Source organism: Sceloporus undulatus, chromosome 3 (assembly GCF_019175285.1).
Source record: "Sceloporus undulatus isolate JIND9_A2432 ecotype Alabama chromosome 3, SceUnd_v1.1, whole genome shotgun sequence".
NCBI classification, from domain to species: domain Eukaryota; kingdom Metazoa; phylum Chordata; class Lepidosauria; order Squamata; family Phrynosomatidae; genus Sceloporus; species Sceloporus undulatus.
The window spans coordinates 269,872,033-269,896,804 of record NC_056524.1 but is presented as its reverse complement, the minus strand read 5'-3'; the positions used below and the strand labels follow the sequence as shown (position 1 = coordinate 269,896,804).

Below are 24,772 nucleotides of genomic sequence, written 5' to 3'. Positions count from 1 at the left end.
CCTCCCTCCCTTCTTGGGAAGCCAAGGCCAGGAGGCTGGCTGCTGCGCTGGGCTGCGCTGGGCTGGACTGGTGCGTAAAAGCGCAGACTAGGGCTCTTTTGGGGTCCAAGGCGGAGGGGGGGGGGAGGGAGCAAGGAGAGGGCTGGGCTGCTCCCTTGACGTCAGAGTCGGGCTCCATAAAGACGGGGGGCTTCGGCAGAGAACCCCAGAAGCAGAGCGGGGCCATCAGGAGCACCAGCAGCCAGAGGCAGCCTCGCAGCGTCCCTCCCGTCGGGTCTGGCACCAGCAGCAGCATCCTCTGCCTCCGTCTCCTGCATCTCCAGCCTGCTCTCCTTTTCCTGTTGCATCCTCGGCTCCATCATGCTGCCCTGCCGCCTCCAGTGCGCCCTGGCCCTCCTCTCGCTGGCCCTGGCCCTCAGCCCCGGGGCCACGGCGCCTTCCGACCCCCGGCTCCGGCAGTTCCTCCAGAAATCCCTGGCCGCAGCGGCGGGGAAACAGGTGAGCAGGGAGGGAGGGAGGGAGACGGGGAGGCAGCCCCTGAGCATGGGCAGAGCGCTGGGAAGCAGCCCAAAGGGGGTTCAGCATGGGAAAAGATCTTGTAGCACAGAGAGAGATCTGGTTGCACCTCAGAGACTCACTGAAAGAAAAGTGTTGGCAGCGTGATCTTTCCTGGACTTCAGTCTGCTTCCTCAGATGCATATTATTATTATTATTATTATTATTATTATTATTATTATTATTATTATTCAAAGATATAGCCATGTTAGTCTGTAGAATCAGTATAAAGAGATCTTGCATCACCTCTGAGACTCACTGAAAGAATGAAGTTGGCAGCATGAGCATTTGTAGACTTCAGTCTAGTTCCTCAGATGGCCATCTGTGTCCAAATGCCTCTGAGGAAGGAGACTTGAAGTCTAGGAAAGCTCGTGCTACCACCTTTTTTCTTTCAGTTAGTCTCCGAGGTGTAACAAGATCCCTTTGTATACCGATTGTCTAGACTGACATGACTACAGCCTTGAATTCTGCTTCACGCTTCAAGGCAGTGTCTTCCATGTCAAAACATGAAGTTCTTCCTAATGTTCTGATGGAAGCTCTTTTCCTGTAGTTTGAATCCATCCACTCCACCAGAATCCCAGGCAAAGTCTTCCACTGTCAAACAGCTCTTGCCGCCAGAAAGTCCTTCCTCATGTTGAGCTGGGATCTCTTTCCCTGTAATTTATCAGTTGCTTTACCCTGCAGGGTGGGGGGAGACACTGGACCCTCCGTGGGCCTTACATCTGATCACATCTGCACCTGAGGAAGTAGACTGTAGTCTAGGAAAGCTCATGCTGCCAACTTCTTTCTATCAGTTAGTCTCAAAGGTGCTGCAAGATCTCTTCCCATACTGATTTGTCTTGAATCCTACCTGGGAAAGTTACTTATAGTAAACTCCGATGCCCAGAATCCCTTTGGTTGTTCTTATCGTTGGCTGCCTTCAAGTCATTTCTGACTTAGGACGACCCTAAGGGCTTTCTTAAGTTCTTTCAGAGGGGGTTTGCCACTGCCATCCTCTGAGGCTGAGAGAGTGTGACTTGCCCAAGGTCACCCAGTGGGTTTCCATGGCTGAGCTGGGATTCAAACCCTGGTCCCCAGAGTCCGAGTCTAATGCTCAAACCACTACACCACACTGGCTCTCTAGAATTCCCTAGCTCCTGAGACTTTTAACCCTTGGGTCCCTTTGACATCTCCATGTGGACATCACACACCCACCCCTTCCACTTAATGCAGAATGTGAATTAGAACATTTTGCTTATTTAGTGTCTGTATTTTCATTCGTACATGCATGTACAGTCATATTTTAACATTTTATCAAGCAATAACTTTGTTCAAATTGGAAGAGTTTTATTTCATTTCAGTAAATTCAGTAGTCAATTCATGTATAAATTAGACACATAAAAAGTTTGGGAAGAGGAGGAGGAAGAGGAATCAGGGTCTCCAAGTCTTGTGCTCCCAGACACTGCCCTAGCTAGCTAGGATTTTGGAGCTGGGATCCTTCCCAAAAGTAACTTTCCTGAGCACTCGCACACAGGTAGGCGCCTCCAGCACATGGAGTTTCCATTCCTAACTTTCATAGTGAACAAGGACAAAAAAGAACAGCCTGGTTTAGGCTATAGATCCATCAAGTCTAGCTTTTACTTGCCGGTGAATCTAGGAAACTCTGCCCCAAAAACGAAGACCACATTCCCTTGGTATTTCCCAGACAGACTATTTCTGAGCCTGGAGGCTCTATTTGGCTACCATGTCTAACAGCTATGGATGCAGAGTTTTGCTCCTACCTTAATTTATCCGACCCGTCTTAAAGCCGACTGTTATGCAGTGTGAGCCAGAATGGATCTGTAGATGTGTTTGAGCCACCACAACCTGCCTGGTGTAGTGGTCTGAACCCTGGAGATCAGGGTTCGAATCCTTGCTCAGCCATGGAAACCCACTGAGTGACACCTGAGGCGAGTCACACCCTCTCAGCCCCAGAGGACCCTGTGATGGGATTGCTTTATGATCACCACAAGTTGGAAACGATTTGAAGGTGTACAGCAACCTGCCTTCATCCAAAGCAACCACTGGCAGGGTTGGAGGGCAAGAAGAGTATATAATTTAAAGTGAGTCCCTGAATCTCTTGCTGAAAGCCATGCAAAAAGGAAAGGGCAAATGAACATAAAGAGTTGTGCCTCAATCGTAGTATGTTTTTTTTTTTTTCAAATGCCAGGAGCAGGGGAAAGAGATTCTCTATAAAGAACTTGCTTCTAGCCAGACTTGCTTGGTGGCGCTTGAGAAAACCATGCTCTATGTGCCACACTTTCCCAACCAGATGCCATCCAGATGTGTTGGACCACATCTGATGCATCTAGAAAGGACAAGATTAGAGAAGGTTGATGGATTCAACTGATATATTATAATCTTAGACTCATATTTTGTTTAATATGATGTTCATTTGAGTCACCTGCTCTGCTTTCTAGTTCATCAAAATGAGTTTGATGTGATCTGGGGATAGATAAATGGCTTTTCTTCCTAGTTCATCAGCATTTATGGTGATATGCAATCTGTCTATCATCTGTCTATCTATCTATCTATCATCTTAATACAAGTTATAAGGAGGAAACATTGAATTCATGTGCAAAGGAAGCAAACTGTCCATAATGCAAACCTGGGGATCAAGCAAAAAGCCTCCCAGAACTGCAGTAATTAATTCATTAATTCAGAAGGCTAAAATGCCTTCAGTATGAATTCTCCATCATAGATGGCACATTCTTTCAAAGACATGAGAAGAACCCACCCCACCTTCTGAAAATCCCAGCTCTACCAAGTTCACGTGTCTCAGATTAAACTCTGCTAGAATGAAGGGGGCAAATTTCCATCTGTCCACTATTGTTATCTAATGAAGTGGACATTTCTCCATTGTAGGTAGACCCACTGATCTAGGCAATCACAGAAAAGCTTGTCAGAAGAAAGAAAGAGGTGGAAATCCAAATTCAGCATCACAAGCATAGCCAAACGCCTTGGCTTCCATAGCCAGACTTTTCAGATTTTTAAGAGTAAAGTACCCAAATGAACCTAGATGGGCTAATTTATGCATTCTGGTTTCTCTTACATTTGAATTTTTTAAAATGTCAAGTGCTTTCCATTCCAATCTTGAAGGAATCCACAATTTTTCATACATTTGGATCAATAAGGAACCAAACAATAGAATGACAGAGTTGCAAGGGAACACCTTCTTCTTTGGAGGGTTTTAACTGGAGGTGTGGATGACCACCTCTCAGGTTTAACTACTGATTCCTTGCACTGGTAGCTAGGCTGGAGAGAGTTGCAACCATCTACCAGTGCAAGGAACCCACAGTTAAACCTGAGAGGTGGCCACCCAGACCTCCAGTTAAAGCCCTCATAAGAAGAAAGAAGTTCTTCAGTATTTAAATGCCTTGAGGGATGGTACAAAGAGGAGCGTGCAGGTTTGTTCTCTGTTTCCCCAGACAGTAGGGACAAGTGTAATGGTTTTAAGATACAGTACGATAGATTTTGACTGAACATTACAAGGAACCTCTTGACAGTTCAGCAAAGGAACCAACTGCCTTGAAAGGTGGTGGGATGGGATCACCTTCTCTGGAAGTCTTTAAAAAGAAACTGGATAGCTCCCTGGTGGAGAGCTGGCACTGAGCAGGGGCTTGAACCTTTTGGTCCATGCTTTCCAACTCTGATTCTATGAATTTATGAATGTTTAGTCAGAATCTCCTTTCTGGCTATTTGAATCCATCACTTCAAATCCTGTTCCCTCTCTTTATGCTACAAACCCAACAGCTAGGAAAACTCTACAAAATGTCCAGGTTTGCAGAGGTAGTGTCCTTTTGAAGACCAGTTTCTGGGAGTGAAGTGCAGGGTGTGTAGAGGTGAGACAAACAGGAGGCCAAGTTCTTTGCTGTCATCCCGACTGAGGCATCCCTGGAAACAGGATACTAGACTAGCCAAAGTTTATCCAGAATTTCTTATGCTCTTGGGTCTTACAGAACCAAAGGTGAGGTATAACATACTAAATTCCTGTTTCTATGCTCATTAACAAACTCAGTACAGCTGCTTCACTGCAAAGTGTCTTCTCTGTAATATTCTTATTTCCTTAATGCTTCCACCCATTTTTTAAAATATACAATGAGAAATAGTATTATAAGATCTTGTCAGACCTTTGTGTGAACATGCTCACTTATCACCCAGATCCAGATGCAACCAAAGCACAGCTTGGCCCTTCTTTTAGAGAAGTTATCAAAGAGCTTGTGTTGAATTCTCCAGGGTGCTGAAAAGAATCTTGCTCTAATAGCGCAGCCTTGCTGAGATTCCACAAACATAACCTTTGCTGAGTTTTCTAAAATATAAATATGTGCAGGTATGGATTCTTAAGGCAGTTACCAGAGGGGCTGCTGTGTTTCTTACACAGGGGGTGTTTGGGTAAGAAGTCTTGTTGGATTCAAACTCTTTTAGGATTAGGATGTTTTAATGGTCAGCTGTATAGTAGGCAGGCATGTTTTGGAGTAGAACAGAACTGTTCAACATAGAAGCAATAATTCAAGATGCATCAAACTCTTTTAAATGAATCAAACCAATCATGGATTTTTTAAAAACAAAAACATTTTGTGGCTCCTTTTTGTGCTCTCCAGAGGCCAGATTGGGGCTGTGGCGTGAGGTTGCCATGACCCCAATCCAGCCAGTAAAGAGGTGGCTGCAGACTGCCCCTTTGGGGCGGTCTGTATAGCCCCTATGTCTCTGAACTATAAATACAATGTTATAGTTTATCACTATTATACCTCTGTTTGACAGATGGGAACTGAAGCTGAGAAACAATGGCTAGATTGAGAGACAGCGATTAACCCAATGCAAGAGATGGGGAAATGTAGCTCCTAAGGCACCACTGAAATACTCTGTAACTGAATTCAAAATGTATAGCTTCAGCAACCCCAGGGAAGGTTCAGAAGGAAGTTGAGACATATTGGCAGTGCAAAATCCAGGGAATGATCTCACAGCAAAGTGGAACTCATAGTTACTGTCCAAGATACTGATGTATTGATAGTAAGAATTGCATGCACCAAGGGAGCCCATTGCATTCTTCCAGTCTTCAGGTCTCCACTGAAATAATCCAGAATGCTATATCCCATAAAGATGTGCAGCAGGTATGAAACAATCTAGGAATGCACATCTTCACAAGTTTGGTTTTTGCAAGCAAGAATGAATAGTTTTATCACTTTTCCCTCCTTACTGAGAGTAAGTAATTGAAAATAGTGCAGTTTCCAAAGACAGAGAGTTTTTGAAGGCAAAAGATTAGAGTACTTGCATATAGAAACCATCAGCAAACCCTGTTTTGTCATGGATCATACTGTCAAGATGGCACTGCAGTCAATTGGGGACAAATTAGACAACCCCAATAATCATGGGTCTGGATGACCTGCTACACAGTTATTATGCTTTTTAGTTTGGAAGGAAGGTGAGTAAGGACAGGACATGATAAAGGTGTATAAAATTATGTATGGTCTGAAGAAAGTAGAGAGATCCCCCCCCCCGTCTTTCACAATACTGTATTGGAATCTAGTTCTTTAAGAACAGGAGATTCAGGACAGATAAATAGAAGGACTTCTTCACACAGCATGAAATTACACTGTGGAGCTCACTGCTACACAATGTAGTGATGACTGCCAACACAAAATGACACCAAAAGGCATGGCAGATGAGTTGATTCATATCTCTTGGAGTTCATCTACACTGTAGAAATAGTGCAACTTGATACCACTTTAAGTGCTGAAGCTCCATCCTAGGGAATCCTGGGATTTGTTAGCTACTAGCTATGACGAGTGCAGAGTGACAGGGGTCTGTTCTAGGCCCAGTGCTACTCAACATCTTTATCAATGAATTAGATAAATGAATAGAGGGCACGCTTATCAAATTTGCAGATGACACTAAATTAGGAGTGACAGCTAATACTCCAGAGGACAGGATCAGAATTCAAAATGACCTTAATAGATTAGAAAGCTGGGCCAAAACTATCAAAATGAATTTCAACAGGGAGTGCTTTGATTGTGAGTTCCTGCATGGCAGAATGGGGCTCAACTGCATGGCCATTGTGGACTCTCCGAACTCTCTGATTCTATGTAATGGACTCTGACCTATGTTTCTAAATGATTGTATTAAATGAGATTAAAATTTAAAATGTAGGTGGATATTTCTTTTTCTTTATGGTTTTTTTAAAAAATGCACAGTCTGCCCCTGTTCCACAAAATGGGGATTTGGAAAAAGAGAAACTAAGCACTGGCTGCTGAATTCTCTACTGGTTGAACTTTCTGGACCATCATCATGGGCAGCCCCATATGTGACCCTTTGTGGCTATGCAACCTGGAAGTTACCAGAGCTTGGGTCTCGTTTGCCTGGCTATCCAAAAGAGGACACCATAGCTATTGAATAGGCCAAGACTGGTCAAAGGAGGAACTATGAAATGTGTGAATTCAGTTTTAGCATTAGAGGACAAAATAGTTTCCAATGGATGATGACAGTTAAAAGAGCAGAATAAAAGCAACATGCCATTCACTCATTAAACAGAACTGCAGGTCTTTGTGGACGTAATTTTCTATGAAGGTTCAAAATGGAGACATGGAAAGATTAATGTAAGGCTAATATAAGAATTTAAGATTTATTTTGACCAAAGTTTCTACAGCCAGATTAGAACTTTTCTGTTTTTGGATGACAACTTCCAGAATCCAGGAGAATCCATTTGATGCTCCAGTCCACCAAAACTAAACCATAATCAAAGCTATTTTTAAAAGACCACAAGTTTCTCCAACAAGTTATGGCAAGCTCTATAAATGAATTTCTCCTCTGATGTACATACAAAAAACCCTAATAAGGGTTAAAGGTCAGAAATGGGAATGGAGCATAACTACAATGTCATAGATATGCTTCTGATACAGGGTCTCAGCCGTTCACAAGAGTAAGTCCATCCCTGGTAGATCTCAGCCGATGACATCAATCTGGCTGTGGGACATAGCCGGCCATTTCTCTGATCCTCCTACTCTCTACCAGCGACTGAATGGCCATGGAGAGGGGTGCTAGCACCGCAGAACAGTGTGTCCTACAGGTGGTGAAAGGAGGAGCCGTTCCAGCTTTGCAACTTTTATTACACTACTTTCTGTGATGTCGAATCTGGGACTTTAAGTGTGCCCTTTTCATTGTTTATTGTCACAACCACAAACAGATGCCCTGACTTTGGCTCAAATCCTGTTGGTGACATATGTTAGCAAAGGTACCCTTATGCCAATGGCTGCACTCTTTAGGCTATTGCAAAAGGTTTGTATCTCGATTATGGTTGTGCACATAGCATTCTTACTGGAATAATGATTGAATTATTTTCCAATTTCGCCTGCAGGCTATTGACAATTGCACAACTGGATCCTTATCTACGCAATTCAAATTTTAGGATGAATTGTGAAATACTGTAAATATGTAGCACACAATGCCACACTACACAGCCCTCTATCAGATCTTGTCCTGTGTTCAGACAGTTTGGACTCCATGATACAATCTCTGGTTTAAGCATGATGGGCACTTAGGATGGGCATTTGCCTAGAAGTGTAAACGAAATTTCTTTATAGCGTAGCAGAGACCCCAGCAATACATGCATGGAATCCTCCTATCTTGCTTCAGATAGTTGAGGATGGAAGGTAGATAAATGGAGAAATTGGCTCTTGGACATGGTGGCTAAGGAACTCTGGTGCAATGTAGACCTCTGGATCCCTGTGACTGGGAGGCCCAACAGCAGAGAAAAGGTCCTTCTGCTGTGTTTCTGGACTCCCTACTAGAGAAAGTGGCTAAGCATTCATGGAAGTGAGATGCTGTTAGTCTCAGGCTTATGTCACACTGCAGAAATGGTGCAGTTTGTCACCGCCTTAATTGCCATGCCTCCATGCTATGGGATTCTGGGATGTGTAGCTTTGTGAGACATTTAGCCATTTCTATCAGAGAGCTCTGGGGCTACCACAAACTACAAATCCCAGGATTTCAGAGCATGGAGCCATGGCAGTTAAAGCAGCATCAAAGAGCATTATTTCTGCAGTGCACATGCAACCCAAGGCACAGGAGCTGACTTCAGTTTTTAATCTGGTAACATTAAATCCCCAGAGAGGATTTGGGGATGCATGCTTTGGTGAGCCATAGTTTGAGTGTCAGACTGTGATTCTGGAGACCAGGGTTCGATTCCCAGCTTAGCCATGAAACCAACGGGTGGCCTTGGGCAAGTCACATGTTCTCAGCCTCAGAAGAAGGCAATGGCAAATATTATCTGAAGAAATTGTGCCTAGAAAACACCATGATTATGGTCTTGGGTCACCATGAATTGGAAATGACTTGAAGGCACAACAACAACAATATGTGTGGGTTTGGGGACCTCACACACCCCATGGCCCACATATCCCCATCCCTGTTTTGGACAAAAATGAAAAATGGTTAAGAGACGTTTGTCCAGGAAATGGGGCAGTCCACTTCCTTGGCCACCTCTGGTTTCATCTGATCTGGATCAAGGAGGTCCTGATGCTGACTTTGCCTCTCTTTCTTTCTTTCTCTCCTCCAAAGGAACTGGCCAAGTATTTCTTGGCGGAGCTGCTCTCAGAACCCAGCCAGCCAGAGAATGAGGCCCTGGAGCCCGGCGATCTGTCCCGCGGGGCTGAGCAAGACGAGGTCAGGCTGGAGCTTGAGCGGTCGGCCAACTCGAACCCGGCTCTGGCACCCCGAGAACGCAAAGCGGGATGCAAGAACTTCTTCTGGAAGACGTTCACGTCCTGTTAGCTTTAGAAATCTCTCTCCTTTCCCCCCAAACCCTCACCTCCAGTCCCCCCCCACCCTTTATTTCCCAGTTTCTTCATGCCAGGAGCTGAAGACTGTAATATATAATATGTTGGTAGGTTAAAAATGGAAGAAAAAAAGGAAAAAAAAAAAGAAGGGGGAAAAAGGGAGGAAAAAAGGAGAAAAAGTTTGATTTTAGAGTTGTTTTAATAAAACATTCAGTTTCAATGGTACGCACTTTCCTCGAGTTTGTGATCTCTTGACAATTTCTTCATGGAAACACACTGACCCATCCCTGACACTGCAAGTCACGCCTATGTGCTATTTTTAATTCTTTCTTGCAATAAAGTTTATGCTTCAAAGTCTCGTGGTTATATATTTTCATTGGCGCTTTCTCTCTCTTGTACACACACACACACACACAGTTTCACTGAGGCTGAAAAGCAACAAAACAGCAGTCTTCCTTACTTACTTTGAGTTCAATATCAAATAGCAAGGATGAAATGCAAGAGTTATATACAGGTATTTTTTAATATATATATTTATTACATTTGAAATTATAATATACAGAGCTACAAAACAGACAACACCATGATGTCTGAACACAATACTATATGAAACAACAAATCTAATACCCTAAACAATATAACCCCCTTTACCTCCTACAATTTAGAAAACCTAAACCAAATATTTGCATAAACTAAACCAAACTAAATTAAATAATTACATATATAAACCTAACTAAAATTTATTAAAAACTAAAAGACACCTCACCTTCCCACCAGGAAGTTTCAAACAAAATCTAGTAAACTTCTTTAATAAACCTTTCTGCTTCAAACCCTCTTCTATTCTAATATTACAGCAAAAATGCTTCAAGCATCCCAGTCTGCAAGCATAATCTTCTTTTATTTAAGTATAAAGCAAAAAAGTTCCCAATCTTGTAAAATGTTACCCAACAATTTCTCTTTCACTAGTGTTGAAAGTTCGCCAACTTTGATATTTTTGATAATATCCTGGATTCAATCTTTATTTGTTTTAAATTTATATCGAATTATTCAGTATACATCCTACTTGTCTCCCAAAATGGGACCTGAGGAAGCTTACAATCTGAGATGAAACAAAATATTTAAAAGAATAAATAATGCAAATATTTTTTAAAAAAGAATCAGAGTTAAAGCATCAATTTAAGACAGTTTTTAAAAGGCTGTTAAAATATAAGAACAGTGATTAAAATATATATACACTGCAACACACCCCACTTAAAGGACCAGTAACAGACAGCTATCCTTCAAAAGGTAAACTCTGTGAATTTTTCACACAGTTTCAAAGTTTTGGGAAACTCTGTAAGCAAAAGGTAAACTCCTTCATCTGCCAGTATAAAGACAACAGAGAGGGGGGCAACCAAAGGTGCATCTTCACTGTAGAAATAAAGTGGTTTGATGCCATGTTAAGTGCTGTAACACTTAAGTGCTGTCCTTTGGTATCCTGGGACTTGTAGTCTTTAGCCTTCTCTGCCAAAGAGTGCTGGTGCCTCACAAAACTATGGAGCCATGGCACTTAAAGTGGTATCAAACTGCAATATTTCCAAAGAGCAGATGCACCCTAGGTGTACATAAACAATGCCATGGCTCCATCCTAGGTTTCTACAGGATTGAGCTACAGCACTTAAGATGATATCAAACAGCATCATTTCTACAGTGTAGATGCACCCCATTTTCCCATGGGAGGGAGTTCCACACCCCTCTGCTATGTCTTCTCCTATGATGGTGGCAAGACTGAGAGAAAGCCTCCCCCTAAAGACCATAAGATTCAGGTACGTTTACATGGGGAGATATGGATGCTCAGATATTCTGGATTCATAGAGCTTTATAGGTCACAACTAGCATTTTGAATTGGGCCCAAGAATGACCTAGCTTCTATAAGTGGCAATGTCAGGGGGAGCTTTTGCAAGCCAAGGGTGCTCTTGAGTCCAGCTTCCTAAGTAATGTTAGTCCTCTTTTTTAAGATGCACACGGGCAAAAAAATTAATATTACAAGACATTCTTAGAACACTCAGACAGGGAACCGTAACCCTGGCAAGACATCGAATGAAATAAAGACACCACATCATGGTTTTAAAGGAACGTTGAGTCTTGTTTCAAGACATAACTAGATATTGGTAAGAAGAAAGAAAGCCAGCATGGTGTAGTGGTTTCAGTGTTGGACTTTAACTCTAGAGACAATAATAATAATAATAATAAATAATAACATTTTTATTTATATACCGCCCTTCCCTTGATCAGGGCGGTGAACAACAAATCAAATAATACAATATAACAACTACAAATCATAAAAGCCCAACATTACAAATACAATAATACAATACAATTATTTAAAACCAAAGTTTAAAAACCCCATAAGCCAGCTACCCTTGCTGTCGGGGGGGGGGGGAGACTAACTGGAACTTATGTTGGGGAATGCTGATTGGAACAGGAAGGTTTTCAATTCCTTCCTGAATTGGTCCAAGGAGGTGGCAGAGCAGAGTTCTGTGGGCAGCAAGTTCCAGAGGGTCGGGGCGACGATGGAATATGATCTCCTTGTTGTGGAGACCAATCTAGCCCCTGGAACCCTCAGTAGTTGCTGCCCAGATGTTCTGAGGGTGCGGGGTGGAATGTATGGGGAGAGGCGGTCCTCAAGGTATCCTGGGCCCAAGCCATGTAGGGCTTTATAGGTTATAACCAACACCTTGTATTGCGCCCGGAAGCGAATGGGCAGCCAATGCAGATCTTTAAGCACAGGTGTAATATGGCTGGTCCTGGATGTACCAGTGACCAGTCTGGCTGCCATATTCTGTACCATCTGCAGCTTCCGGGTATGGTACAAGGGTTGCCCCATGTAGAGCGCATTGCAGAAATCCAAACGAGAGGTTACCAGAGGGCAAGTCACTCTTTCTCAGGTTGCCATAAGTCAAAAATGACTTGGCGGCACACACAGCAAGGAGAATAGCAAGGTAGAACTGTGTTTATTTTATTATGGACCCATAGAAATGTGTTTGAAGCAATATTTGCTAGCATTTATTTTGGTAACAAAGTGAGCATTATTCTCTGCTCTGAGCATCTTGTGTGGGGAATACATTTTTAAAATAAAATAAAGAAAAATCCCAGTGACTGGAAATATATGTATTTGGACAACAACTCCCAGAATCCCTCAAGCAACCTGGACAAAGGATTCAGTGAAATGTAATCCAAAAGTAATATTTCTAATCTCTGATTTCTCTCTATGAAACACTGGATGAGCCAGACTGAAGTCACATGAGCAATGGACTGAAGAGGGTCTTAAAATGTTTGTACCTGAAAGCATCACCTTTATTGTGTGCATGGTTCCAACAGTAAATTCACATCAAGGTTGCAATTCTCATGGATTCCACCACAGATATGGAACTCCCTTGCTCCAGAGCTATGGCTGTCTCAAACTTGGGTCCCCAATTATTGTTGGAACACAACCATCATCACCCCCAAATTATTGTTGGAACACAACCACCATCATCTCCAAGCATGGCCATAGTGTGGTACAGGGAGAATTGTAGTGAAATGACATGATGATACAAGAGGAGGGTGACCAAAATGGGGAAAGGTAAGGAAACCACCAAGTGCTATGAGGAGTGACTTGGAGAGCTGGGGATGTTTAGCCTGGAGAAGGGAAGTTTAAGAGGTGATATGGTAGCCCTGTTTAAGTATTTGAAGGGTTGTAATATGGAAGATGGAACAAGCTTGTTTTCTGCAGCTCCAGAGAATAAGGCATTGCAATGGATTCAAACTACAGGAAAGGAGATTCCATCCCAATGTCAGGAAGAACTTCCTGATGGCAAGAGCTGTTGGACAGTGGAAGATGCTGCCTTGGAGGGTGGTAGAGTCTCCTTCTTTGGAGGTGTTTAAACAAAGGTTGGATGTTGGGGATGTTTTGATTGTGTCTTCCTACATGGCAAGATGGGGTTGGATTAGATGACCTTTGGGGTCTCTTCCAACTCTAGGATTCTATGATGGTGATGATTGTTGATTTATTTCCATCCAAACTGAGTCTCAGTTTGGGACTCAAAGCAGCTTACAATAAGTTAAAAAGCACATTGTTAGGACATTTGTGTCATCATACATATACATCTCCATTATAATGTTTAAAAGGGAAAGCCCGGCATATTGCTATTGCAGATTGAGTATGCTGCATCCAGAATTCTGAAATCCAAAATATTTCAATATCCAAACTTGTCCACATGGGAGGCTGCTATAGTGACCCCTTTGCTTTCTGATAATTCGCTGTGCACAAACTTTGCTTCAGATACAAAATTATTAAAAATATTATGTACAATATCAGCCTATGTTGATAAGGTACAGTATGCCCGCACCATGCATGGTGCACTATACATGGCTTTCAGCTTAGGCTAAAGCCACGCTGCAATAAAATGAATTGCGTGTGCACCTGTGTCGTGTGTGCTCTGCCGTGCCTCCGCATTGAGCCCCATTGTATTCAAAGGGGCTTGAGGATACGTGTTATTCACCTTATGCGCTGGGGAGTCCAGAATGGATCCCCCACGTAAGGCAAGGATCCACTGTATATATAAAACAGAAATGAATTTCATGTTCAGACTTGGATCCCATCTCCAAGACATCTCCGTATGTATATGCAAATATTCCAGAATCCAAAATAAAATAAAATAAAAATGTAAAAATCCAAAATCCCCAAGACTTCTGGTCCTATGCATTCTGGATAAGGGAGGCTCAACCTGTACAACCATGTATTCTTCATAATCCCTTTCCTACAAGGAATTGCAGATGCACAACATTTTGCCACATTGTACATAACTTGAGAGTTTAGGTCTGGCAACAGACAATCCACACAGAATGGGAATAATCATGGCAAGGCACAACTCATATCAGAAAGGCCAGTGCAATAATACACAGGTGATCATTTCTATGTGTGAAATGGCACTAAATGCACAGCTCTGGGTCTGCAATTGGGAACCTAATGCAGACATTCCATATTGAATACAAATGTCCAAATGCTTCCATAAGGGGAATGTACCCATGTGCAAGGCACCAATTGGTTTCCAGGTGTAATTATAGATTTTGGCTGGGTGGAAGGCATTTTGGCTGGGTTTGGAAGCATTTTTAATAGGTTTCCTCCATTGTCTGGAAATATAAGTTTGAGGAAGGTCTGGGGATCTTAGGGTCATCAAAAGAAGTTGGGGGCCACATGTGGCCAATGGGCCATATTTTTCCTGACCCCCCTGCAATAAAGTTCTTATAACTTTTTTAAAAATTTAGTATTAATAGTGGAGAAAAAGGTACCTGTCTGAGTGTGTTCCTGTAAATCCAATCAACAGTTTTGTCTTAGAAATATTTGTATTGTAAGGAAGGAGTGTTTTTTTTAAAAGCAATAATTTTTAAAGCTGAAAAGACAGATGTGGGCAAAATATAATTTTGTTGCTGGCTGGAAATTATTTATAAATAATCTGAGCTCCCGAGTGACGTAAATGTGCTCCTGAAGCAGAAGGATCCCACTGATGCTTTCCCAGCTCAACACTTTAGCTCCTCAATTATTTCCTTACGTAGGAGCATTTTTGCTAATTTCACACAAATGCTAACGTTTCTCCATTTTGCCACATTAAATTGATTTTCTTTTGTTTAAGGCTGGCCTTGTTTCTGATGCATGCTAAACCTATCAGTTAACAGCATATGTGTTTCAGTCTATCTGCAACAATGGGCCCTCTCCGGTCTGCATTCTGTTGTGGCTGTTGTTGTGTGCCTTCAAATCATTTCCAAAATGACTTATGGAAATATCACAGGGTTTTCTGGGGCTGAGACTGTGTGACTCACCCAAGGACACCCAATGTGTTTTCATGGTTGAATGGTAAATTGAACTGAACCCAGATCTCCAGAGTTGTAGTCCAGCAGTCAAACTACTACACCACGCTGGTTGCTTTCAGCCACTTACCTAAGTAGCTTTGCCTAAGGTTACTTGGGCTAAGTCACAATATTATTTAGGTTAACTACTAAGTACCCTGACTCTAAGTAATATGTAATGCATATATATATATATATATATATATATATATATATATACATACATACACACACGCACACACACGCACACACACAGAGTTATAATGTATATGCAGTGGGCCCTCTGCATTCGGTGGAGTTAGGGGTGAAAGACGCCTGTGAATGTAGAAAAACCACAAATAAAAAAACCACTATTCTTTTTACCTAAGAAAACATCTCTCTAGGAATCTCCATGTCCTTCAGTGCAACTCTGTGGTCAACATCTGCCAGAGGTTGATTGTAGAATCATGCTGGAGGACCTAGAAATGCCTAGGGATGTGTTTTCTCTAGGGCCTTCTAGGTTCTCCAGCACAACTCTATGGTCAACTGCTGGCAAAGTTGCACTGGAGGACCTAGAGATTCCTAGAGAGAACTTATTAAGCAAATAATCAAATCTGCAAGGTCAAATTGGCAAATGTAGAGAGCAAGTTGTATAAGGAGAATAACAGAAACATAGGCCCCGTACAGACAGGCAGGAAGGGATGGCGAGACGCCACTCTTTTCTGCCCCGGATCGTTGCCACGGCAACTGCATGGGCACAGCAATGATCCACCCAAAAAGGAGGTGTAAAAAGCAGCTCCTTTCCACACTGCTGTCAAGGCGCCATTAGGGCCCTGAAGCAGCGTGGTGACATCATGCATGCGCCGCCCCATTTAGAGGCGGTGCATGAGGCATGCCATTGATATGTGCATAGCATGGACAGCGCTGCGTAAAGATGGCACCACTGTGACATGCTAGGGTTCAGGAGCATGTGGCTGCTGTGCACTCCCGAACCCTAGAATCGGCGCCAGCACGCTGCTTCCCGCCCATGTATACTGGGCCATAGATTCATAGAGTTGGACGAGACCCCCATAGGTCATCTGTCCAAACCCCCTTCTGTCATACAGGAAGACACAATCAAAGCACTCCCAAGAGATGGCCATCCAACCTCTGTTTACAAATCTCCAAAGAAGAAGACCTGACCACCCTCTGAGGCAGCAACTTCCACCATTGGACACTGGCCATCAATTATGAGTAAGTAGCAATGGTGAATATAGAACAATTTTGGAGGAGAAAATCTGGGGAACTGTTCTGTATGCATGATCAATAATGAGTCTGTATTGCCACAACTGTAACTCCCTACAAACTATGTTATCTGACACCAGCTGCACGGGGAGAAGGAAGTCTATTCTTCAGATGGCTGAAGCTTGGGTGAATAATACGGATGCAAATCACTCCTGCATTACCTGACTCACACAGTATATATATACCCAACTTTTTCCAGGCAAGTATTCTCTGAAGATGCCAGGCACAGATGCTGGTGAAACGTCAGAAAGAAACTCTTCTAGAACATGGCCACATAGCCTGAAAAACCCACAAAAAATTATGGATGCCGGCCATGAAAGCCTTCGACTTCACCTTGGGTGAATAATGTTTCCATCAGGTTTATGAGGATTAGGGCAGGAAAGGTTATTAAGGGGCTTGATAGACTACCTCTTTTAGCCCCAGATCAGGGCCATGGCAACTACATGCCACGGCCCCAATCTCACCATTCCACAGCACCTTTCTGTGCTGCGGAAGGGGTGCCATAGCTGCCAGCGCATGGCTTTTCCACTCTCCTCTGGCACTGTGTTATGTAGACACAGCTCCAGAGAAGTGCTGTAATGCTACACACTGTGTGGTGTGGTGTGCTGCAGAATAGAATCATAGAGTTGGAAGAGACTGCAAGGGCCATCCAGTCCAACCCCATTCTGCCATGCAGGAAATCATAATCAAAGCATCCCTGACAGATAGCCATCCAGCCTCTGCTTAAAGACCTCCAAGGAAGGAGAATCCACTACACTCCGAGGAAGGAGTGTGTTCCACTGTCAAACAGCCGTTACTGTCAGGAAGTTCTTCCTAATGTTGAGGCGGAATCTCTTTTCCTGTAGTTTGCATTCATTGTTCTTGGTCCTGTTCTCTGGAGCAGCAGAAAAAAAAGCTTGCTCCCTCCTCAATATGACATCCCTTCAAGTATTTAAACAGGGCTATCATATCACCTCTTAACCTTCTCTTCTCTAGGGTAAACATCCCCAGCTCCCTAAGTCGTCCCTCATAGGGCTTCATGGTTTCCAGACCCTTCACCATTTTAGTCACCCTCCTTTGGACATGCTCCAGTTTCTCAACATCCTTTTGGAGGCCTGGGGGAGAGTTGGGGCATGTGTCTTGTGGATGCAATGCCCCTTAATGGCTGGTCTGTACAGCCCTTTAGTTGCATCTGCACTGTAGAATGAGTGCAGTTTGACACTGTTTTAACTGCCATGGCTCAATGCTATGGAATTTTGGGATTTGTAGTTTTGTGAGATATTTAGCCTTCCCTGTCAGAGAGTTTGGGTTCCATGACAAATTACAAACCCCAGGATTCCATAGCAAGGAGCCATGACATTTAAAGTGGGGTCAAAGTACATTATATCTGCAGTGCAGATGCAGGCTTAGCTAAGTATACTCAGCCAAATAGTTGATACAGAATACTGGCCATCAAGCTCTTTTCCTCAGATGTACGAAGGAAGTTATGAATTTTGCTACTTTCATTTGAAAAATGAACACATCAAAATTCTCTAACGTTAAGACCAGCCCCATCCCTTAGGAACAGCTCTTCGTATCCTGGACAGGGGCAGCCATCTTAATTCAGTGCCACAAACATGGTAGAATGTAGAGATACATGAAGACTTTAAGAATGAAGGTCTCAGGTCCCTGCCTGGATGCATTTCTTTGTCAATTTTCTTTTGAAGGGAGTTGTAGGCCAAACTTTTGGGAGTTGTAGGCCAAACTTTTAATCCCATTGGTAGTCCCAAATAGAGTTGATGCTGTGAATTGCTCTCAAGTGGGCTTTCATCTATGGTGACCCTGTGCATGACAGACCTCCAGATGCCTTCAGCCCTGCTCAGGTCTTAGGGCAACCATGGCTTCCTTCATTGACTCTATCCACCCATAATGTGGTCTTGGACAAGCTGACCTGGGGTTTTCTTACAACTCCATGATTCTATGATTCCACGATTCTACTTGAGGGTGCTCCTTTCCACGCATTGACCTGGGCATCTTCTGAGAGCGACAGATATATATTATTATGGCCTTCTGGATGCCATAATAACCTGTTCAAAGGAAAGCAATGCATTTTCTCCAAATTACTTGTTCTAGGAAATGTGCTTGAGCGATAACAGCAGGGTACGGAATGAATCATAAGCATATTCTCTTGCTTTTGTTTTGCTTTGTGTTTTAATACTTGGCATGTGGAACAGATTTGTTGTCAGTTTTATTTTGAGAGAGCGAAAAGTTCTCAGAGAATCAGTGGGCTGAAGCGGGTTGTAGGTGGAGGAAAGCCACCAGAAAGATAAGGGAGTCTTTCTTGGGAGTGAACTAGAGATGAATATTTAACAATATTTGAAAAGAGGGTTGGAAAATGTATTTCTCACATAACTACGTGGATGTAGCTTTACATTTTGCAAGCATGATATAGGATCTTGGTTCATATTTATCGTTTATTTGATTTAATTGACACATGTCTCACCTCTCTGCCGTAACTAAGACTCAAAACATCTAGTATTTTTTAAAAGAAAGCCTACAAATAAAAACAATAAAGCTTAAATTCCATTGATAGTTTCAACAAGAGCAAACCCATTGCCTCAATGGGATTTATACTGGTGGCGACTCACGATTCAACAATTGATTCAATGGGTCTACTCTAGTTGGTACTAACCAACAGAATTCCAGTCATAGTATTGAATCCCATTAGTAACTCTCAACCAGAGCAGACCCATTAAATCCATTGTTGAACAGTGAGTTAACACTGATTTAAATCCTACTGAGTCAATGGGACTATTTTAACTAGGACTACCAATGGGGATTTGGGTCTAAAAATTATACTATTAAAACACAATTCTACTAAGCTTTAATATTAAAACACAATTACCTTGAAAACGATTTAAAAACAGTACCATTGTTATTATTTTATTCATTTATATCTTACCTTGTTCACATCCAGGCAAATCACAAATGACTAATGGCCAGATTAAAAGCACACAAAACACCAGTATCTGTCTGTCTGTCTCTTTCCTCTCTAATTTAAAAACAATTGGTAGAGTTAAAACTATTTAAAACTTATTAGAACAATATAAAAAGAGAACATCATTAGTCTGCTGCAATTAATTACTCACGCCTGAAAGAACTGGAAAGTTTTTACTTGCTGGTGGAAGGAAGGCAAGAACATAGCCATCCTAGTCTCCTTATGGAGGGGTTTCCAAAGTCTGGGAGCAGCTACCAAGAAGGCCCTCTCTTGTGTTCCTACCAAACCAAGGTAGTGGGATAAAGAGAAGGACTCCCCCTTCTTAGAGCTTCTTAGAGCTCAAACATGCTCATACATTGAACCAGTTCAATACAAAGGTGTATCACTGACCCGTCAAAAGCTGCCAGTCAGTTGCCACAAATCTACCAGAATGAAAAGTCTTTGCTTCCAGGAAGAAGGACAATAAGGAGGAGATTATATATGAACAGATTATTACAATACAGCTCTTTTGAGCTTCATGTCTTCTGCTGCTGTGGTCTCACTGTCCTCTATTGCCACCATGTTCTTGCCAAAGCACCAATGACATCACAATATCTCATCTTAGGCTTCAGTAAGGGGTCACTGCAGTATAAGCTGGAGCAGCAGCCCTTTGGGCAGGCCCCCTTCCCCAGCAGCTGGGCACCATCAGCTCCTTTCCCTGGGGTCAGGTTGGAGGGTGGGGCAGCCAAGAACACCCCCAAAGAGACCCTTGCCACCTCTGGCCTTTTCTGGAATGCCCTTCACTCTCTCTGAACTGAGAGCCACCCAAGGGAGGGCAAAGCCGCCATGTTCACATGGCTAGCCATAGTTCTAGAACTCGAGGTCTGCCAAGATGCTAGAGCCAAAGGATGAGCAGGAGAAGGAACTTTCAGAAGAATCATGTGAACTGGAAGCTGCAGCAGTCCTCCCAGTATCCTGTATCCAACATCTGGCCAGCAGCAATTGGAAACAGCGGATTTCCTCCCTGGAGACTTTTGAGAAAGCCGTGGAAGAGATGCAAAAAACTCAGCTACCCTGTCAGGCTTTAGTGAGGTTGCTGGGTAAAGAACCAGGATGGAATGACACTAAACTCCAAGTGATGCAGAAGAAGCTGCATGTTGTCACCCTCATTGCCCAGAAGGGAAACTTCTCCAGAACTTCAGCTCAGTTTGTCTTGAGAAACTTAGTGGAGAAGGTCGGGGATGTTATCTGTGGCAGCGACACCAAGGAAGCTCTGACAGCCGTGGCAGAGGCATGTGGGTTACCCTGGACAGCGGGGAAGGTGACCGAAATGGCTTTCTTGCAAGAAAGCCCCAGGACCCATACAGAAACTCTCAACTGGTTGGCCAGTGCCATCAAAGACTTTGGCTTTGAAGGCATGGAAGCCCAGGACTTTGTTGGCTACCTGAAATCTGCCTTGGTCGCAGTCCACCCTGATGTGAGGGCTTCTGCTTTCCACCTCCTGGGAGTCATATACCTGTATGTAGGAGCCCCACTGAGGACCTTCTTTGAGGATGAAAAGCCATCTCTTCTCCACAAGATAGATGCTGAATTTGGGAAACTGGATGGCCAGAGTCCGCCCCCTCCTACTCGACGCTGCCGTAAGCCCAGTAAAGATGGGGGGAATGAAAAGAGAGGAGGGGATGCACAGCCCTGCTGGAGGAGTGACGTTGTTGATATTAGGAAGAAGATCTCAGCAGAGCTGATGGCAAAAATGCAGGACACAAACTGGAAAGTCCGCAAGGAAGGGATAGAGGAGTTGTCTAGGATTCTCAGTGATATTGATACCATCCAGCCGAACCTTGGGGACCTCCCAACCATCTTGCAGGCTTGTTTGCATGACTCTAATAAATCCATTGTGAAGCAGACCCTGATTGTCCTTCAGCAGCTTGCTAGGGTGATGGGGCCAGACATTAAGCATCACATCAAGACTCTGGGCATGTCCATCATTGCTGTCCTAAGAGATAGCAAGAGCAGCTTGAGAGCAATTTCTCTTATGACTGTAGAAACCTGGGCTGCACAGACTGGTATGAAAGACTGGCTGGAGGGGGAAGATCTCTCAGCCGATTTGAAGAAGGAGAGTAGTAGCCATAGGCAAGGGATTCTGGGTTGGCTGGCTGATAAGCTACCCTCCTCCAATTCTGCCTCTACTGACTTGTTTCGTTGTGTGCCCCACCTCTATGCGGACTTGGAGGACAGTAATGAAGAAAAACGCATGGCAGCCCATGAAGCTCTGTCCTTTTTTCTTCTGCACCTGGGTTTTGATAAAATGTCTGAAGCTGCAAGCAAACTGAAGCCAGCTTCCCAGGATGAGGTGTTGGCTATGCTAGAAAAGTTGAAAGCTGTACAGCCAACCAAGTCCCAGGTCCGCTTTTCCAAGTCCCTTCCCAAGCTCCCAACAGGTAAATCTTGGTTCAAATCAAACATGGTTTCTGCCAAGGAGTGCAACCCACCTCCTTCCTTTACTGAAAATGCAGGGTCCAGTGAATTGAACTTGGAGAACAAAAATGCCAGATCAGAAGGAACTGTCCCTAAAGTGAAGAAATTACCAAATATGAAGGTGCAAGCAAAGTTTGTCATGAAGGAAGACAGCATCAAGCCAGGCCCCATTTTCATCATTATTCCCAAGGGCAAAGAACAAAGGGCAAAGGACGAGAAGGCTCTGAAGGTGCTGAGGTGGAACTTCAGTACTCCAAATAGCAAGTATGTTGAGCAGCTCAAGGCTCAGATGAGCGGTTGTGTTTCCAACTGGTTGCAGGAGGAGCTGTTTCACTCCAATTTCCAGCATCACATTAAAGCTCTGAATGTGATGACCAAACACTTACAGACTGAGAAAGAAGGAGTCATTAACTGCTTGGACCTTATCCTGAAATGGCTCAGCCTCCGTTTGTTTGACACCAACACGTGGGTGCTTATGAAGACGTTGGACTACCTGAAAAGTCTCTTTGTTCTGCTGATTGAGGAGAGGTATGAGCTCATGGAGAGTGAAGCTGCCTCCTTCCTTCCCTACCTCCTTCTGAAAATGGGAGTGACCAAGGAGTCCATTCTGAAAGAAGTGCGGGCCATCGTGAAGCAGGTGACCGTGATCTATCCAGCTTCAAGGACCTTCTGTTACCTCTTGGAGGGAGCCCAGGCTAAGAATGCCAACCAGCGGATGGGATGCTTGAAAGAGTTGGGTTGGTTGCTTAAAGCATATGGTCCAGAGGTGTGTCAGCCAAATCCAAGAAAAGTTCTGAAGACAATCATCACATTGACAGGTGATTCAAACAATGCAGTTCACAATGCTGCCTTGAGGGTCATAGCAACTGCCCGAGATGTGTTTGGGATTGAGGCCTTCAAGACCATTGGAAACATCTCTGACAAACACATGAGCTCCTTGGAGGGGAATATAAAAGCAGTAGAAGCCAAGCAAGGTAAAGACGAAAAATCATGCAATCATTTTCCCATTGCTAGGCAGGGATTGTCAGACACCTTCAAGCAGAACTATGGAACTGACTACTGCTTAGAAGAAGAAGAGGAGGCGGAGAAGAAGAAGAAGGAGGAGGAAGGTGATGATGACGAAGAAGAAATGTCATTTCTCCCTACTGACCAACCTGAGGTGGAGAATGCTGATGAAATGGCCTTCTACAGCAACCCAAAACCAGGAAAGCAACTTCAAAGTGTAATCTTTGAACCTCAGATCAAGAGCAGCAGTTCCCCCAATGTCAATATGATCATTTGCCAGGTAGCCAGTGGCAACATCGGCACCTGTATTGAGGCCCTGTTGCTGATACAGGAGATTCTAAGGCAGGAGAACAAAGTGAAAATCATGTCCGGCCATATCAACCAATTCCTGATAGCAGCAGTCCAGCAGCTGAAATTCCTCCATCGGCTCTATGTGACAGCAGAAGAGGAGATGAGAAGGGAACAGGTCCTAGAGCTCTACAGCCGTGTCATTTGCAGCATGATCTCCCTCTTTCAGGTGGAGAGCCTGGCCCAGGAAGCTTCTGCTGGGGTGCTGAAGGATCTGATGTGTAGTCTCATCACCCTAATGCTGGATTCTCCAGTGGAAAAGCCTCAAGAAGGGCATAGAATTAGCCAGGCAGTCAATGTCTTGGTCACCAAGGTGCTGGAGAAAGCAGATCAGACTAGACTGTTCAGTTCTTTGCTTCTTTTACTTTGTGAAGGCATGACAGCCAACACAAACCTCTTTGCCTTTTCTGAAATGGTGGCCAAATGTTTGTGGAATGTTGCCAAGCGCCTTCCAGAAACCATCAATGATGTCAATGTGGACCAAATCCTGTTAGATACCCACATCTTTATGAAGGCTTTGTCCAAGGAAAAGCTGCAGAAGTACCAGAGTAGTTATCCTTTCCGGGCACTAAAGACTCTTCTGCATACCCTTTGCAAGGTGAAGGGAGATGAGATCTTGGATCACCTCAGACTTATAGAAGACAGAGATGAGTCTGAGTTGGAAGCCCACTTATGGAAAGTTCTAGGACACTCCAGGGAAGAGCAGACTACCACAGATGAGGACAAAGGCTCTTCAGCTGAGGAGAAAACTGATGACACCCTGGCTGAGATTTTCAAAAAGATCAACTGCAAGGACACTGCCAGGGCAGGCCTGGAGGAATTGTATGAGTACAAAGAGAAGTATCCTGCGGCAGATTTGATACCTTTCCTAAAGACTTCCTCTCTTCTTTTCCGGAGTTATGTCAAGCATGGCTTGGCAGTTATAGCCGCAGACAGAGAAACCAGACAAAAATAATCACATTCCTGCAGAGAAACCAGCTTAGGTTGAGCCTCAAGTGGTGTCCTTCACACTGTGAAGTGCTTCAAGTAAAGAGTCCCAGGTTCAGAGGGTCCTCAGTTTGGCCAGGAATACCTTTCACTGGACCTCCCTCTCAGGCCAGGAAATAATTCACAAGGTGTAAAAACTAAACATTAAAATCACCCACCCATCTAAAACAAAAATGGTGCCAAAAAAGTGAAATTGGTCTTGCATCATTTGGGTTCAAATGATAGGATGTTCTAGGAGTATCATGTGGTTTCCACACCAGTGATTGTCAGATTATGTGACCTGGCAGACTGGCATTCTTCCCTCTCAAATTTGCTAGGTACCAGTATGAGGTTTGTGCCCTATTACTGTTGTATTTGCATGGTTTCCTGGAAACTCGCCATGGACTAGTCCATGGAGGAATAGCAGTGATCATTCAATATAAAGGCGGCTTACGCTATGGAACCCTATGTCAGATCTTGGCCATTGTTTGGGTTCTACCCACTGGAAAAGCTGTCAGTGTGACCATTTTTGAAACCTCTTGGCTAGAGATAACACAAAGGGGAT

The 24,772-nt window shown here is 43.6% G+C and overlaps 2 protein-coding genes across 2 annotated transcripts; both read left to right on the top strand.

Moving 5' to 3' along the window:
* The first annotated feature begins 195 nt into the window (after positions 1-195).
* SST (somatostatin) lies at positions 196-9,699 on the top strand. Its single transcript, XM_042456344.1, has 2 exons — positions 196-498; positions 9,127-9,699. Exons 1-2 carry the CDS (start codon positions 361-363, stop codon positions 9,337-9,339), a joined length of 351 nt encoding a protein of 116 aa, XP_042312278.1. The 5' UTR covers positions 196-360; the 3' UTR covers positions 9,340-9,699.
* A 10,473-nt stretch (positions 9,700-20,172) lies between these two features.
* On the top strand, positions 20,173-24,400 carry LOC121926313 (cytoskeleton-associated protein 5-like). Its single transcript, XM_042459185.1, has one exon. It carries the CDS (start codon positions 20,303-20,305, stop codon positions 24,194-24,196), a length of 3,894 nt encoding a protein of 1,297 aa, XP_042315119.1. The 5' UTR covers positions 20,173-20,302; the 3' UTR covers positions 24,197-24,400.
* The last annotated feature ends 372 nt before the right edge of the window (positions 24,401-24,772 follow it).